Source organism: Nicotiana tabacum, chromosome 17 (genome assembly GCF_000715075.1).
Source record: "Nicotiana tabacum cultivar K326 chromosome 17, ASM71507v2, whole genome shotgun sequence".
Lineage (NCBI taxonomy): Eukaryota > Viridiplantae > Streptophyta > Magnoliopsida > Solanales > Solanaceae > Nicotiana > Nicotiana tabacum.
Window position 1 is genome coordinate 90,314,566 of NC_134096.1, and position 18,712 is coordinate 90,333,277.

Genomic DNA, 18,712 nt, shown 5'->3' on the forward strand with positions numbered 1-18,712 from the left:
CAGTTTATGGGTCATCACCTCCGGTGGTATACCTGTCATATCTGAATGCGACCAAGAAAAGCAATTTGTATTAGCTTCTAAAAATTTGACTAACTTACCTTTCATTTCCGGGTTCAGTTTCGCTCCGATGTAAACTTTTCTATTTGGCCAGTGCTTGAATAGTATGATAGCCTCGAGTTCTTCAATTGTTGTTTTGATATGTTCATTCTCTTCTGGTTCTTGAATAACATCGGGTTTTGAATCTACATCCGTCTATCCTGAAACGCTTTCAGCTGAGGTTTGTATTATTATATCCTCCACTGAATTCTGTAGTTGCTATTTCTCATTTGTAATATCATTTGTTGTGCTTGAATCCGCCACTAAAGTGATAATTTAAGAAGCCTGCTGATCTCCACGGATTTGTCGAATCCCCCATTGTGAAGGAAACATAATAACTTGATGTAAGGTAGACGGTACAACATCCATATCATGAATCCACAGCCTTTCAAGAATTATATTATAAGCCATGTCAGTGTCTATCACCTGGAATTTCGTATCCTTGATAACTCCTTCTGCAAATGTAGTAAGCACTATTTCCCCTTTCATGATAACACTTGAATTATCAAATCCAGACAAAGATCGTGCTTTTGGTACCACCTTGTCGTGAACTTGCATTTCATTCACCACCCTTAGAAGAATAATATTTACGGAGCTACCTGGATCAATCAAAACTCGTTTTACATTAGTATCATGTACAAGTAAAGATATTACCAGTGCATCATTGTGAGGAATTAACAAGCCATCCGCATCTACATCATCAAACGTTATACTGTCTTCATCCAAAATATGGCAAACTCGCTTTCCATGATTAACCGTGACTTTCGACATCTTTTTTGCAGCTATATATGTCACACCATTGACCTCTTCTCCCCCGCTTATCACATTGACGGTTCACTTTGGAGATGGAGGTTTTGGAGGCTCTTGTCTATTCTTCATATAGGATTGCTTTCCTTTATCACTGAACACGTCAGTTAAATAACCCTGCTTTAATAAATGCTCAACTTCACCTTGTAATAATCTACAATCTGCTGTTTTATGGCCATGATCGTTGTGAAACTCACACCAGAAATCTGAATTTCTTTTGCTCGGGTTTGATCTCATTTCTTTAGGCCACCGTACCTTCTCTCCCTTACTTCTTAAAATGGCTACCAACTTGAAAGTGCTAACATTGAAACTGTAATCTCCAATCCTTACGTCTGTGTCAGAATCACTACCTCGCGCATCTCATCCTTTTCTGAACCTGGATGATGAACCCGCATCTTTGTGCCTTGATCTAGGATCAGACCGTATGTTTTCCTGTTTAGACCACAAATCTCGTCCCGCAGGTCCCATGTAAGGTTCGTACCTATTTTTTTCGGACCTTTTTTCAGATTCTGAACGTCTCAAACTTGTTCTTTCATCGACCCTTGACTGTGTAACCGTGTCTTCTTCTATCCGCAGCTTTGTGTTATACCTGTTGTACACATCATTCCATGTTGTAGCAGGAAATTCTCGCAAACTTTTCTTAAGTCTTCTCGTGGCTTCTGAACTTTTTTCATTTAAATTGCTTGCGAACGCCATAACTACCCAATTATCTGGTACTTGTGGTAGCATCATCCTTTCACGTTGAAATCTATCCACAAATTCCCTGAGTAACTCTGTATCTCCTTATTTTACCTTAAAGATGTCTTCCATCCTTTTATCAATATTCTGAGCTCCCCAATGTGCTTTTATGAATGAATCTGCAAGTTCAGCAAAAGAATTAATAGAGTTTTCAGGTAAAAGAGAATACCATGTTAATGTCCCTTTCATGAGTGTTTCTCCAAATATTTTGACCAAAACTGATTCAATTTCCTTCTTGGTTAAATCATTGCCCTTTACGCCAGTTATAAACGCAGTTACATAATCTTATGGGTCGGTTGTCCCATCATATTTTAGAATATGAGGTATTTTGAACTTTTTAGGAATTGGCAGAGGAGCCGCACTCGGCTTCTAAGGTTGCTGCGAATACTTATCAATATCCACACCTTATATTACGGGAGGTACGCCTGGTATTTGCTCTATGCGATTGTTCTGCTCTTTCAACTGTTTCTGCAAAGTTAGTACCAAACTTTGTAAATCTGAGTTATTAGGTATACCTCACCTCCCATCACGGGATTCATTAGGAACTCCTCCACTTCCAAAATTATCGATCCCCGAGCGTGAGTTTTCAAAAGTCGCCGTATTGGCTGGTGGAAGGGTTTGCGGCATGTTAGGCAACCACCTAACAAAGGCCTGAAGAGCATTATTCACGTGTTCCACAATCAACTGCTTTAGAACGTCTTGTTCTACGGTTTGTTCATCCCCTTGTTGATCATTAGCGTGTGACGTGGATCTCTCAGGTGATCCTCCTTGGGACTGGCGAGGTGATTCTGTTGGAGAGTGATGTGGTGATGTTCCCTCTTGAAGGTTCAGTTGGTTATTTTCGTTACCAGTTGACATAATTTAGTTGTGAGAAAGAAGGATTTGGAAAGTAAAAAGATTATCATATTCCCGGTAACAGAACCAATTTGTTTAACCAAAAAATAGGATCTTTGGTCAAAGCCTATATTTAGAAGAAATCGGGCTACTGATAACCAAATAATACCTTACTTCCTCAACAATTCGCTTGAAAAGAAATAAAAATAGCAATGGGAATTAGCAAAAAAGAGATAAGGAATGGAATGATAATCTATCCCTGAAATTACGTAGAAAGCTTTTTTGAAGCAAGAAAAATGTAAGTACATTTCAATAGTGCTCGAAACTTGTCCTTACAAGTGAGATTCTATATCCTTATATAGGAGTATCCAATTATAACGTTTTTCCCTATTTATGACGAATTCATTATGAGCATTAATGGTATTAATTGCTCGTTATGGTTGATAATCATAACTGACACATTCGTAACTGTAAAGGCCTTGTAACGACTCCGGTTCCCTTTCCTTATTTACTGCTGGTTCATGAATCTTCCTTCTTTTTGGTCTTGATTCATTCCGCCCGCGCCTCTTCAGCAACTGTTTAGGCTCGGTCATTTATTCTTTACTGTCTCGTGGGTGTTTACTCCACATCTTCCTTGCTCCATTAATTTCATTAATGGAATACACCAGTTGTTACTTCACTATTATTCCACATATCATTCTTTGTCAACTTAGTAAGATTCTACGTGTGACGCCTTTTTTCCATCAATACAATTTACCCAAAAGAGGATCCATAATCGAGTGTATATTGTAACTGTTTTTCAATTAGCATCATTTCATTTCTATGTCATTACCAAAATCTCAACATGGGTTTTCACTAGTCAGTACTATCGTTAATCAATCCATATATAACAAAAAAGGACAATATCCATTGCAAGCAAAGGATGAGATCTAGACTGAGTTCAACTAAACTCATAACTTTTTATATGAATTAATTATACATATTTAAATTAAATTTAATAAAATCTATATTATAAATTAAATTCATCTATTCGTTAACTCTGAATCTCGAATTTGTCAATAGAGGTGTAAAGCTGTTTGCGCCGTTCGTTCGGAATAAGGATATTTTGAGGTTTTACTTATCGGAATTATAATTCCGAAACTATAATTCCCCATTCTATATGATAAATAATATGCCAGTTTTTTTGGTATAACAGTTACATTGATTTTAGCTACTACTCCTAATAACTAACCACGGGGTAAATGTAATTTCAATTTTAGAGCAAATACTTTGTTCCCATGATTTTGGAGCAACTTTCAAATTTTAAATTTTATATTATGCAATATCTCATATTCCTTATGAACGCTCTGTGAGTTATTCATTGTCATTATAGGGAATATGCATATAACTTGCAAATTAAAGACTCAGTACATGAACTCAAATTCACTTTATAAAAGGAATGGAAGTTTTTCTCTTGATAGTTTCTCTTGAAATATTATTTTTTTGATTCCTTATATTTGATTATATATTTAAGTACATATATTCATTTCGATCAAAAAATAAGTCATTGGACCCTTATATATGTCAAGCTATGTCAACCAAGAAAAGCAATACATGCAAAACTTTGATTGGAAATTCTGCTCTTCCTTTGCTCTGACGAGCAGCTAACTGGTACAAAATTCAAAATTACATTCTCTTTGTTTACCCGAAAAACGGATAGAGTTAAATTTGTACACAATTCTAAGGATATATGGTATAACTTAATTCAAACCGTAAGGATAAATAGAAATATCAAATATGGATTGCAAAGAGAGCAAAGTAAACAAGGTTGTAAAGAAGATAATTTTTAGGAATGAACACGTTGAATCAATTTATGAAGCTTAAAAGAACAACTCTTCACTATAGGAGAATAGGTGCTTGAATTACAATGTAAGCAAAAACTTGGTCCTTACAGAAATAATAACCATCCCCTTTATAGTAGAAGGATCTTATTTTAGATATAATTAAAAATATATAGTGGGGGACCCATGATAAATCAGCTTTTTCATAATTCCTGTAAGGGTTCTCTCCTCTAGTGGGATTGCAACGACTCTTGTTTATGAGCTCGATATTGACTCGAGTTTTCGGTCTTGACTCGAGCTCTCGATCTTGACTTGAGCTCGATTCTGACTCGGATCCTTGTATTGATTCGGGGTCAGTGTTGGTCGGTCTCTGAATCAAAAGCTCGATAACTTTACTTTGCATCATAGTTCGATTTGGATTCGAGCTTGATAATGATAACGAGCTCGACATTGATCGGTCCCTCAGGCTTGAAACTTGTTTGTACCATCTTCGGAACCCATCTCAAAGTCTTACTCCGATCTATTATGTTTTGACCTCGATCAATCGTACGAAGGCCGAAATCTATTTTGACCGTATACAGATAATCTCCTCGTTTCTCGGGAAGGATGTGGTGATAAACGATATAATTTTTTAACGGCTCGATCGGATTATAAGCTGATATTTACATTGGGCTCGACCATGACGCATGTGATAGCTGTCCCGTCGATTTAGTCTTTCAAGGCATTTAATGCATGTCAGACGGTGGTCGGCCACCGCTGATACTGAACCGCTATTCCTTTAATCTATAAATAGCCCTTCCTTTTATCATTTACCACTTTTACATCTTCAATCTTCCAAATTTCCCAAGTTCTTTTTCGTACTCTCTGAGTTTATTCGCAAATCTGTGATTCTTCTTTGCAAGATTCTTCTTGTAAACCACCAAATCTTTGTCACCTTCTTTAAATCCAAAATGGTGAAGACATCAAAAACCGTCCCCCAAAAAAAAAAAGCTTCTTCTTCCCAATCTGCCGCCGACAAAACACCGGTGGATCCACGGCCTGAGGAGTGTGTTCTGGCGGCGTGTGTTCTTACCTCCGATTTCAAACTCGATAAAGATTCGCCGGTTCCTGGCCGATGTGAGCCCGTATCGAGATATATTTGTTCGATAACACGGGAGCATATCGAGCAGATAAAAAAAGATTGTAACTGGAAGAACAAAAAAGTGGTAGTGCCGTCTCCCGAAGAGGATATTACTACTCACGTGTGAGGGTTTTTAAGCGTGTATACTTACCCTTTCACATTAGGTCCCCTCGACCCCGTTATCATAGATTTTTTTTTTGTAAATACCTAATAACCCTAGGCCAGACACATCCTTCATTTTGGTGGATCGTTATTTTGATCCGATATTTTGTGAGTAAAATCGAGGGGATGCCTTTCACCCTCGATCATCTTGTTCGATTATACCGTCCTCGCCCTTTTCGAGGAGGGTTAATAAAACTCCAACGTCGAGCTATCAAGGCTCTGTTCTCGAGTATAGACAAGGATAAGGATCAAGGTTGGATGGGCAGATTCGTTTGAGTAATGATTCGGACCTGATTCCGACTGAAAAAATGCCTTTTCCCGAGGAGTGGAACATGAAGCGTAAGTGTAATTCTCCTGTTATCTCCTACTATTTTATCCTTTCATTTCCTTCACCAATATTCCCCTTTTGTGATGCAGCGGTTTCCTGGATACCCGGCGCAGTGCCCGATCTCAAGAACTGGGTATGTGATCTGATTTCGACCTCCTCCTACGCCGAGCGCTCATGGCACGACTTTTCGAAGGGCCGATGGGAGGCCAAACATCACGGTAAGCACCTTTCTCGTATCTTTTGATAATTTGAATAAGATGCTTTTCACACACTTTAATAAAAAATTTTGTGTGTAGGTGTGGGTAAAGATGCAGTTTTGAGGCCCTCATCCGTCGAGGAAGAGGCTTCGGCCTCTGTCCCAATGCCGGTGAAAGATAATAAGAGGAAAAGAGCCTCCGTCCTCGAAGATAAAAAATCGAAGAAGAGGACGGCTTGTAAGCCGAACAAGAATATCATTCCTTTGACCGTAGAATCAGTTCTTCGTGTGAGGGATGAAGAAGAAGAAGAAGAGAACGATGGGTCTACACTGGTGGCCCGAACGAAGAAGACCACCGACATTCCACAGGCAGCTGGATCGATGGTGGTTCATAAGGCTCCGCCTCGAATTGAGGATATATTGGAGAAAGATTCGGGCAGAGTCCCCGAGTTGTTGGAGATCTAAGACATTTCTCATCGAAGCCAATGGATGGGGGATATGCCTGAAAGGGCTCTTCTTGAATCTTTTCGAACCGAAGAGAATGACCTAGGTGATTCACTTGGGGCAGTAGCAATCGAAGACTCGCCCACCTTTCCCTGCTTTTCCCGCATGGGCGATTCGGGAGGCCCAAGCTTTGGGGGCTCTCGAATTGGATAGGCCTCATGATGGAGAGGATCCTTTTCGTGACCTGTTTATTGGTGTCGAGGACACTACCAGTATAAGTGACGCATCAAATCTTTTTCACGGAGTGCAGCAAGCTTTGAATCAGGTAAGCCTTAAATTATATGGTGTTACCTTTAAGTTTGCTTTTCTTTTCTAACTTCGTTTCTTCTTTCTTTGCAGGCTGCAACAGAGAATCATGTTCTCGGTCCCGAACCGAGCTGCGTCGTTACGAGGCCGATCTTCAACGGGTTACGGAGGAGAGGAACTCCCTAAAACTCCTCTTAGGCCAAAGGGGGGAAGAAATAAAAGACCTCCGAGCTGAGTTGGCCAAGGCTTACTAAGATCAGATCGATTTGTCCGAGCAGGTAATAATACTTTTAAAAGCCTATAGGCTCGATACCAGAATGATGGCTAATTTTTTGGTCTCACAGCTGCAGCAGAAAATTGAGATGATCAAAAAACTCCGTGAGGAAATCGATGTGATAAAAGTGGAGTCTTTGAAGTGGAAAGAAGGAATGGACCGCTTTGCTGCAGAGAAAGAAACTGCTCGAGCCCAATTGTCATCGGCCGAAAACCAACTTCAAAAAATAAAGGAGAAAGGCTCGGTCCAAGCAAGAAGAATAGAGGAGCTCAAGGCTCGGTTGGCCTTTGAACTTGCCAAGGCCGAATCTGACCCCGAAAAGGCAAAGGCCGATGCGGATGCACTCGTGGCCGTCTATCGGGCCGATGCTGAAGCTGCCCAGGTCCAAGCAAGAGAGGCAGCCGAGACCGCCGATACTTGAGCACATTGGGTTGCTGAAATTGCTAAGTGCCGATCTCGGAGGGAGACCCTCGAGGAGATCCATGCTCCAGGTTTCGACCTCGTTGAAGAGATTAAAAGGGCCAAAGAACTCGAAGCCGATTCTGTTTCCTGTCTTCTGATGCTTTTATTCATACCTTATGAATATTTTCACAAGGATTTAGGAAGCTTGATCAAATTTGGACTTCATAGCCTTTATAATCGAGTGGGCGCTTACTCAAACTTGAAGTGATGTAGCCCTTAGACTTAGTAGTCGAGTGAATGATTCGAACTCGAAGTAATGTAGCCTGAAGGCGTAATGGTCGAGTGAGTGCTTGCTCGAACTCAAAATAAAAGTAGCTCGTAGGCTTAGTAGTCGAGTGAATGATTCGAACTCGAAGTGATGTAGCCCGTAGGCGTAATGGTCAAGTGAATGCTTGCTCGAACTCGAAATAAAAGTAGCCCGTAGGCTTAGTAGTCGAGTGAATGATTCGAACTCGAAGTAATGTAGCCCGTAGGCATAATGGTCGAGTGAGTGCTTGATCGAACTTGAAATAAAAGTATCCTGTAGGCTTAGTAGTCGAGTGAATGATTCAAACTCGAAGTGATGTAGCCCGTAGGCGTAATGGTCGAATGAATGCTTGCTCGAACTCGAAGTAAAAGTAGCACGTAGGCTTAGTAATCGAGTGAATGATTCGAACTCGAAGTAATGTAGCCCGTAGGCGTAATGGTCGAGTGAGTGCTTTGCTCGAACTCGAAATAAAAGTAGCCCATAGGCTTAGTAGTTGAGTGAATGATTCGAACTCGAAGTAATATAGCCCGTAGGCGTAATGGTCGAGTGAGTGCTTGCTCGAACTCGAAATAAAAGTAGCCCGTAGGCTTAGTAGTCGAGTGAATGATTCGAACTATTCGAGGTTGATTGTAAAGAGGCCTTGGATACTGTCGAATGGTTTCTAAGTTAAGCACGATCACTGGTTGCCTCATTAAAAACCTTGCCGAAAAACCTATTTGGGATAAAACCGGTCAAAGGGAAAAAGAGTGCAACGCATGCTTTCAAACCTAGGGCTTCGTGTTGAAGGATCCATCCTAGCTCCTGATCGGACTCCTACAGGGGTTAGTTTCGAAATGTAAATGAATATGGGAGGGTTGTACCTTAGCAGTAGTATCGTTTTAGGTGCGACACATTCCAATTGCTTGATAGTTATTTGCCGTTTATAATGCCGAGCTTGTATGATCCTTTTCCGATGTTTTCGAGAACCTGATACGGTCCTTCCCAGTTCGGTCCTAGTTTTCCTTCGTTTGGATTTCGGGTACTGAGGGTGACTTTCCTTAGCACTAAGTCCCCGAGTTTAAAATGGCGAAACTTGGTTCTTCAATTATAGTATCTTTCGATTCGCTGATTTTGGGCGGCCAATTGGACGAGAGAAGCTTCTCATTTTTCATCCGATAATTCGAGGCTAGTGTTTATTGCCTCGTTATTTGACTCTTCTGTTGCATACCGAAACCTGGCACTGGGTTCCCCGACTTCGACTGGAATCAAGGCTTCAGAGCCATATACTAAGGAGAACGGGGTCGCCCCCGTACTAGATTTTGATGTTGTTCGATATGCCCAAAGAACTTCGGGTAGGATTTCTCTCCATTTTCCTTTAGCGTCGTTCAACCTCTTCTTTAGATTTTGAATGATAGTTTTGTTTATTGATTCAGCTTGTCCGTTCCCACTGGGGTGATACTGTGTTGATTATATCCTCTTTATTTTGTTGTCTTCGAGGAATTTCATCACTTTGCTGCCGACAAACTGTTTCCCATTGTCACACACTATTTCGGCGGGTATCCCGAATCGAAATACGATATAATCCGAGATAAAGTCTATAACCTCTTTCTCTCTTACTTTCACGAAAGCCTGTGCTTCAACCCATTTAGAGAAATAGTCAGTCATAAATAAAATGAGTTTAGCTTTACCTGGGGTCGATGGCAGAGGGCCGACGATATCCATTCCCCATTTCATGAATGGCCATGGGGATAGGACTGAGTGAAGTTGCTCTCCGGGTTGATGGATCATTGGTGCAAACCTTTGACATTTGTCACATTTTCGAACAAACTCCTTTGCATCTTTGCCCATATCAATCCAATAATACCTTGCCCTGATTATTTTTCAGACTAATGAATCGGCACCGGAATGATTCCCACAAGTGCCCTCGTGCACCTCACTTAGGATGTAATTGGTGTCTCCTGGACTTAAGCATACTGCCAATGGTCCATCGAATGTCTTTTGGTATAGCGTTCCATCTGTAGTTAACGTGAATCGAGCAACATTGGTTCGTAGGGCCCTCGAATCTTTAGGGTCCGATAAGAGCTTTCCATTCTTTAAGTATTCAATATACTTATTTCTCCAATCCCAGGTTAAGCTCGTAGAATTTATCTTGGCGTGACCTTCTTTGATCACAGATCTCGAGAATTGAACGACAGTCCCCGAGCTTAACTCAACTTCCTTGACCGATGATCCCAAATTTGCAAGTGCATTGGCCTCACTATTTTTCTCTCGTGGAACATGATGTAAATTCCATTCTTTGAAATGGTGCAAAGTGACCTGTAGTTTGTCCAAATACCTTTGCATTCTATCTTCTCAAACTTTGAAGGTTTTGTTTACTTGATTTACCACCAGCAAAGAGTCACACTTGGCTTCAATGACTTCTGCTCCCAAGCTTTTAGCTAGGTCGAGACCTGCAATCATGGCCTCGTACTCAACCTCGTTGTTAGTCAACCTGGTAGTTTTGATAGATTGCCTAATAGTGTTACCCGTGGGTGGCTTTAAAATGATGCCTAGCCCGGACCCTTTCACGTTCGAAGCCCCGTCCGTAAAAATGGTCCATACCCTCGATGACGTACTCGATTTCAATAAGAGTTCTTTTTTGACTTCGGGTACGAGGGTTGGCGTGAAATCGGCCATGAAATCTGCTAAAATTTGAGACTTGATGGCCATACCGGGTTGATATTCGATATCGTACCCACTGAGTTTGACGGCCCATTTGGCCAATCAATCTGATAGTTCGGGCTTGTGCAAAATATTACGAAGCGGGTAAATAGTTAATACGCATATGAGGTAACATTGAAAGTACGATCTTAACTTCCTAGAGATGCTTATCAGTGCAAGTGCCAATTTTTCTAGGTGCGGATATCTAGTTTCCGCTTCTCCAAAGGTTCGACTTATATAATAAACGGGAAATTACGTACCTTGCTCTTCTCGAACTAGGACACCGCTTACCGCGATTTCCGATACTGCCAAGTACAAGAAATTTTTTCATCTATTTTTGGAGTATGAAGTAGTGGTGGGCTCGATAAATATCGTTTTAATTCCTCTAATGCTTGTTGGCATTCCGGGGTCCAAGCGATATCGTTCTTCTTTTTGAGTAGAGAGAAAAAATTGTGACTTCGATCTGACGATCTAGAAATGAATCGGCCTAAGGCTGCAATCCATCCCTTTAGCCTCTGTACCGCTTTCATGCTGTCCACGATGGTGATGTCTTCGATGGCCTTGATTAAACCGAGGAACTTGTCTGAACCGACCCCGAAAGCACATTTTTCGGGGTTGAGCTTCATGTTGTATTTCCTTAAAATCTTGAATATTACCTGCAAATGGGTCAAATGGTCCTATGCGCGTAGGGACTTAACTAGCATGTCATCAATATAAACTTCCATTGATTTACCTATTTGTTCTTCGAACATTTTATTTATTAGGCGTAGGTAAGTAGCTCCTGCATTTTTTAGCCCGAAGGGCATCACATTATAACAATATGTTTCATATTTGGTTACAAACGAAGTCTTTTCCTGGTCTTCCGGGTTCATCTGAATTTGATTATATCCGGAATAGGCATCGAGAAAAGTAAGGATCTTATGGCCGGCCGTGGCATCGATCATGCGATCGATGTTGGGCAGCGGAAAGGAATCTTTGGGGCATACTTTGTTCAAATCCTTAGAATCTACACACATTCTAAGTTTGTTCCCTCTTTTTGGCACTACAACTACATTGGCTGACCATTCGGATATTTCACCTCCCTAATGGACCCTATCTTGAGAAGTTTGGTTAACTCGTCCTTTATGAATGCGTGCTTTACCTTGGACTGGGGTCTTCTCTTTTTCTTTACTGGTCTGAACCTAGGGTCCAAGCTTAGCCGATGCGCCGTTATGTCCGGTGAGATCCCTCTTATATCTAAATGGGACCAGGTAAAGCAATCAATGTTATCGATAAGAAATTGAATAAGTTTTTTCCTGAGTTCGGGGGTCAATCCCGTTCCCAGGTATACCTTCCGTTCGGGCCAGTTATCGATTAATGTGATTTGCTCCAATTCCTCAATCGTTGATTTGGTAGCGCCAGAATCATCAGGAATCACGAAGGATCGGGGGATCCTTTGAACATCATCTTCATCGATCTTCTGATTATCTGGTCGGGTTAAGGCCGATGTCTGTGATTGCTATTTGTTATCTCGTTCCCCTTTTGACCCCGATCCCTTTACTGGCGAAGGCGAGGATATTGGAGTCGCTTCCTCGAAGGCAAACATTTCTTTTGCGGCAGGTTGTTTTCCGTACACTGTTTTGACTCCTCTCGATGTTGGGAATTTAAGGACCTGGTGTACGGTCGAAGGTACAACTCTCATATTGTGGATCCATGGCCTTCCAAAAAGGGCGTTGTACCTCATGTCGCCTACGATTACATGGAACTTCATTTCTTGGATGGTTCCGACCACGTTTGTCGGTAGAACTATCTCGCCTTTAGTGGTTTCACATGCCATATTGAATCCATTTAGAACCAGGGTTGCAGGTACGACCTGGTCCCGTAAACCGAGCTATTCTATGACCTTCAATCTAATGATGTTGGCCGAACTACCTGGATCAATTAACACACGCTTAACTTTAGTTTTATTCATAAGTACGGATATTACCAGTGTATCGTTATGAGGTTGTATGGCTCCTTCTGCATCTTCATCATTGAAAGATAAAGTTCCTATGGGTGCGTAATCCGGAGTTCGAGATCGCTTTTCTCTCACAATCGATGTCTTAGTGCATTTAAGCACCGACCCTTGAGGGGTATCGACACCGCCGATGATCATGTGAATGACGTGTTATGGTTCTTCTTATTCGTTCTGCTTGTCGAAATCCCTGGTTTTGAAATGGTTCTTCGCCCTGTCGCTTAAAAATTCTCGAAGGTGCCCTTTGTTGAATAACCAGGCTACCTCCTCTCTTAGTTGCCTGCAATCTTCGGTTCTGTGGCTATGGGTGCCATGATATTCGCACATTTGATTGGGATTCCTCTGGGTAGGATCAGTCTGCATGGGTCGAGGCCATTTAGTGTCTTTGATGCGTCCGATAGCCGACACGATGGAGGATGCGTCGATGCTGAAGTTATACTCCGATAACCGATGTGCTTCCTTAGATCCGACAGGCCTGTCGAACCTACTTCTGTTCATTAGCCCCCGGGACCCTTGACCTTGATCACTTTTTTGTTATTTTGTCCGAGGTTATGTATCGATTCACTGATTCTGCGGTTTCCGTTATACGTTCGGTATCTCGATTAATATCCCTTCGAGTAGCGGGTTCATACCCCAATTGATCATCTTCGACCCTAATTTTTGATTGGTACCGATTGTGCACGTCGGCTTACGTGATGGCTGGGTATTCGATCAGGTTATGCTTCAACCGCCGTGAAGCCGTCGAACTTTGTTCGTTCAAACCTTGAGTGAAAGCCTGAACAACCCAATCGTCTGTGACTGGTGGCAGATCCATTCGTTCTATTTGAAAATGAGATACGAACTCCCTCAGCATCTCGTTATCCTTTTGCCTTACCTTGAAAAGGTCAGATTTCCTTGTTGCGACTTTTATGGCGCCAGCATGTGCTTTCACAAAACAATCTACTAACATGGCAAATGAGTCGATGCAATTTGGTGGTAGGTTGTGATACCAAATCATTGCTCCCTTCGAGATGGTCTCTCCGAATTTTTTTAACAACACAGATTCGATTTCATCGTCTTCCAAATCATTGCCCTTGATGGCACACGTGTAAGAAGTGACGTGCTCGTTGGGGTCGGTAGTTCCGTTATATTTGAGAATTTCGGGCATACAGAATTTTTCGGGGATTGGTTTTGGAGCTGCGCTCGAGGGAAAAGGTTTTTGCACGAATTTTTGGAATCCAACCCTTTTATCATTGGTGGAGCTCCCGGGATCTGATCGACCCTGGAGTTATACGTTTCTACTTTCTTATTGTTGGCTTCGATTCGCTTTGTAAGCTCCTCGAGCATTTTAGCAATTTCGGAAGTAGTCCCCGATTCTTGCTCATATGACCTCACTATGGATGGCTCCGTTCTGTGAGCGATTTCTCAAAGTGGATCGGGCTCTGGCCTGCTCGGTAACTGGGTTTGGCTCTGCAACTGAGCTATCACTGCCTGTTGAATTTGCAATATTTCGAAAATCATGCGCAAGTTGACGCCGCTTTCCTCGACGTTATGGGTGTTTCGAGCTGCAGACCGAGTGCCACCATGAATTTCAGGTTCAGAATGTACGTTCGCCTTAATGGCCACATGTGAATTGATATCTATCGGTACTCCGATCCGAGCTCCAACGGCGTTAACAAGTGGTCTTTTGGCACTGGGTATCAAGTTGTTGTTCTCATCTTGAAGACCAGCTTCGTTGTCGATATGTAAGGCCATTTGATTGGTAGTTAGTCGTTGCTAATCTGAAACCCGAGATACTTTCGGAAACAAGCGCAAAACGGTGTATTTTTTGCGGATTCGTATGAGATAACCACTGTTATCCTTAGCCCCACGGTGGGCGTCAAACTGTTTACCCAAAAAATGGATAGAGTTAAATTTTTACATAGTTCTAAGGATATGTGGTATAGCTTAATACAAACCGTAAGGATAAATAGAAATATCAAATATGGATTGCAAAGAGTGCAAAGTAAACAAGGTTGCAAAGAAGATGATTTTTAGGACTGAACGGTTGAATCAATTTAGGAAGCTTAAAAGAACAACTCTTCACTATAGGAGAATATGGTGTTTGAATTACAATGTAAGCAAAAACTTGATCCTTATAGAAATAATAACCATCCCCTTTATAGTAGAGGGATCTTACTTTAGATATAATTAAAAATATATAGTGGGAGACCCATTATAAATCAGTTTTTCATAATTTCTATTAGGGTTCTCTCCTCTAGTGGGATTGCAACGGCTCTTGTCTATGAGCTCGATATTTACTCGAGTTTTCGGTCTTGACTCGAGCTCTCGATCTTGACTTGAGTTCGATTCTGACTCGGATCCTTGCATTGATTCGGGGTTAGTGTTGGTCGGTCTATGAATCATAAGCTCGATAACTTTACTTTGCATCATAGTTCGATTTGGATTCGAGCTTGATAATAATATCAAGCTCGACATTGATCGGTCCCTCAGACTCGAAGCTTGTTTGTACCATCTTCGGAACCCATCTCGAAGTCTTACTCCGATCTATTACGTTTTGACCTCGATCAATCGTACTAAGGCCAAAATCTATTTTGACCGTCTACACTCTTAATAGGCAAATATAGAGGGAAAAGAAGGATAGAAAATTGAAAGGTAGGAAAATTTCTATTTTCTTGATAAACAAATGAAAAATATAGAAGTTAAAACAGGGGAAAAAATAATTTTCTTTGTAGCCCACCAGGTTCTGTTCCTTATAATTTTTCCTCCGTATGCGTAGCATTAACTTTAGTAAAGTCAAAAAAAAAAAAAAAAAAGTAAAGTCAAGTTTTCAGCCGTTCTATTTTATCTTCTCCGCATCTTCTACTTTAGCGGCAATACCCTTCTGTCGCATGCAATAATTATATCATTATTTTCTGGGTTTAAATTTAATGTATTGACGTGTAATTACACTATTAATCCACTTATAAGCAAATTAAAATAATTATTTATAGCAAATGTGGATTACCTACAAAATCAAGCAAATTGTTTGCTCCAACCTATTAATCTTCACTGCTAGTGTAAAATTTTAATTAGACAATCTAATGTAAACTGAACTCCACTTCAATTTTTGGATCAATTCATTTATCAAAAATGGTTCCCGCATTTATGGTTAATAGATGAAAACGATCATTATATTAGTCAATTTAAGTTAGCCTCTGTACGGCTTTCACGCTGTCCATCCCGTTAGCCTCTGTACTACGTTCACGCTGTCCACTATGGTGATATCTTCGATGACCTTGATTTTATCGGGGTTAATCTCGATCCCCCGATTTGACACCATTAAACCGAGGAACTTACCCGAATCGACCCCGAAAATACATTTCTCGGGATTGAGCTTCATGTTGTATTTCCTTAAAATCTCGAACATTTTCTGCAAATGGGTCAAATGGTCCTCTGCGCGCAGGGACTTAACTAGCATGTCATCAATATAAACTTCCATTGATTTACCTATTTGTTCTTCGAACATTTTATTTATTAGGCGTAGGTAAGTAGCTCCTGCATTTTTTAGCCCGAAGGGCATCACATTATAACAATATGTTTCATATTTGGTTACAAACGAAGTCTTTTCCTGGTCTTCCGGGTTCATCTGAATTTGATTATATCCGGAATAGGCATCGAGAAAAGTAAGGATCTTATGGCCGGCCGTGGCATCGATCATGCGATCGATGTTGGGCAGCGGAAAGGAATCTTTGGGGCATGCTTCGTTCAAATCCTTATAATCTACACACATTCTAAGTGTGTTCCCTCTTTTAGGCACTACAACTACATTGGCTAACCATTCGGAATATTTTACCTCCCTAATGGACCCTATCTTGAGAAATTTGGTTACCTTGTCCTTTATGAATGCGTGCTTTACTTCGGACTGGGGTCTTCTCTTTTTCTTCACCGGTCTGAACCTAGGGTCCAAGCTTAGCCGATGTGTCGTTATGTCCGTTGAGATCCCTCTTATATCTAAATGAGACCAGGCAAAGCAATCAATGTTATCGATAAGAAATTGAATAAGTTTTTTCCTGAGTTCGGGGGTCAATCCCGTTCTGAGGTATACCTTCCGTTCGGGCCAGTTCTCGATTAGTGTGATTTGCTCCAATTCCTCAATCGTTGATTTGGTAGCATCGGAATCATCAGGAATCACGAAGGATCGGGGGATCCTTTGATCATCATCTTCATCGATCTTCTGATTATCTGGTCGGGTTAAGGTCAATGTCTGTGATTGCTATTTGGTATTTCGTTCCCCTTTTGAGCCCGATCCCTTTACTGGCGAAGGCGAGGATATTGGATTCGCTTCCTCGAAGGCAAACATTTCTCTTGCGGCAGGTTGTTCTCCGTACACTGTTTTGACTCCTCTCGATGTTGGGAATTTAAGGACCTGGTGTACGGTCGAAGGTACAACTCTCATGTTGTGGATCCATGGCCTTCCAAAAAGGGCGTTGTACGTCATGTCGCCTACGATTACATGGAACTTAGTTTCTTGGATGGTTCCGACCACGTTTATCGGTAGAACTATCTCGCCTTTAGTGGTTTCACATGCCATATTGAATCTATTTAGAACCAGGGTTGTAGGTACGACCTGGTCCCGTAAACCGAGCTGTTCTACGACCTTCAATCTAATGATGTTGGCCGAGCTACCTGGATCAATTAACACACGCTTAACTTTAGTTTTATTCATAAGTACGGATATTACCAGTGCATCGTTATGAGGTTGTATGACTCCTTCTGCATCTTCATCATTGAAGGACAAAGTTCCTATGGGTGCTTAATCCTGAGTTCGAGATCGCTTTTCTCTTACGATCGATGTCTTAGTGCGTTTAAGCACCGACCCTTGAGGGGTATCGACACCGCCGATGATCATGTGAATGACGTGTTGTGATTCTTCTTGTTTGTTCTGCTTGTCGAAATCCCTGTTTTTGAAATGGTTCTTCACCCTGTCGCTTAAAAATTCTTGAAGGTGCCCTTTTTTGAATAGCCGGGCTACCTCCTCTCTTAGTTGCCTGCAATCTTCCGTTCTGTGGCCATGGGTGCCATGATATTCGCACATTTGATTGGGATTCCTCTGGGCAGGATCAGTCTGCATTGGTCGAGGCCATTTAGTGTCTTTGATGTGTCCGTTAGCCGACACGATGGCGGATGCGTCGATGCTGAAGTTATACTCCGATAACCGAGGCGCTTCCTTAGATCCGACAGGCCTGTTAAACCTACTTTTGATCATTAGCCCCCGGGACCCTTGACCTCGATCACTTCTTTTGTTATTTTGTCCGAGGTTATGTATCAATTCACTGATTCTATGATTTCCGTTATACGGTCAGTATCTCGATTAATATCCCTTCGAGCAGCGGGTTCAAACCCCAATTGATCATCTTCGACCCTAATCTTTGATTGGTACCGATTGTGCACATCGGCCCACGTGATGGCTGGGTATTCGATCAGGTTATGCTTCAACCTCCGTGAAGCCGTCGAACTTTTTTCGTTCAAACCTTGAGTGAAAGCCTGAACAACTCAATCGTCTGTGACTGGTGGCAGATTCATTCGTTCTATTTGAAAACGAGATACGAACTCCCTCAGCATCTCGTTATCCTTTTGCCTTATCTTGAAAAGGTCTGATTTCCTTGTTGTGACTTTTATGGCGCCATCGTGTGCTTTTATAAAAGAATCTACTAACATGGCAAATTAGTCGATGCAATTTGGTGGTAGGTTGTAATAACAAATCATTGCTCCCTTCGAGAGGGTCTCTCCAATTTTTTTTAACAACACAGATTCGATTTCATCGTCTTCCAAATCATTGCCCTTGATGTCACACGTATAAGAAGTGACGTGCTCGTTGGGGTCGATTTTTCCGTTATATTGGAGAATTTCGGGCATACGGAATTTTTCGGGGATTGGTTTTGGGGCTGCGCTCGAGGGAAAAGATTTTTGCATGAATTTTTTGGAATCCAACCCTTTTATCATTGGTGGAGCTCCCGGGATCTGATCGACCCTGGAGTTATACTTTTCTACTTTCTTATCGTTGGCTTCGATTCGCTTTGTAAGCTCCTCGAGCATTTTAGCAATTTCGGAAGTAGTCCCCGATTCTTGCTCATTTGACCTCACTATGGATGGCTCCGTTCTGTGAGCGATTTCTCGAAGTGGATTGGGCTCCGGCCTGCTCGGTAGCTAGGTTTGGCTCTGTAACTGAGCTATCGCTGCCTGTT

General features: G+C 41.6%; 1 protein-coding gene across 1 annotated transcript; it reads right to left on the bottom strand.

The window, feature by feature from the left end:
- Positions 1-372: 372 nt before the first annotated feature.
- On the bottom strand, positions 373-867 carry LOC107819078 (uncharacterized). Its single transcript, XM_016645152.2, has 2 exons — positions 810-867; positions 373-695 (listed from the first exon to the last, which is right to left on the bottom strand). Exons 1-2 carry the CDS (start codon positions 865-867, stop codon positions 373-375), a joined length of 381 nt encoding a protein of 126 aa, XP_016500638.2.
- Positions 868-18,712: the final 17,845 nt, after the last annotated feature.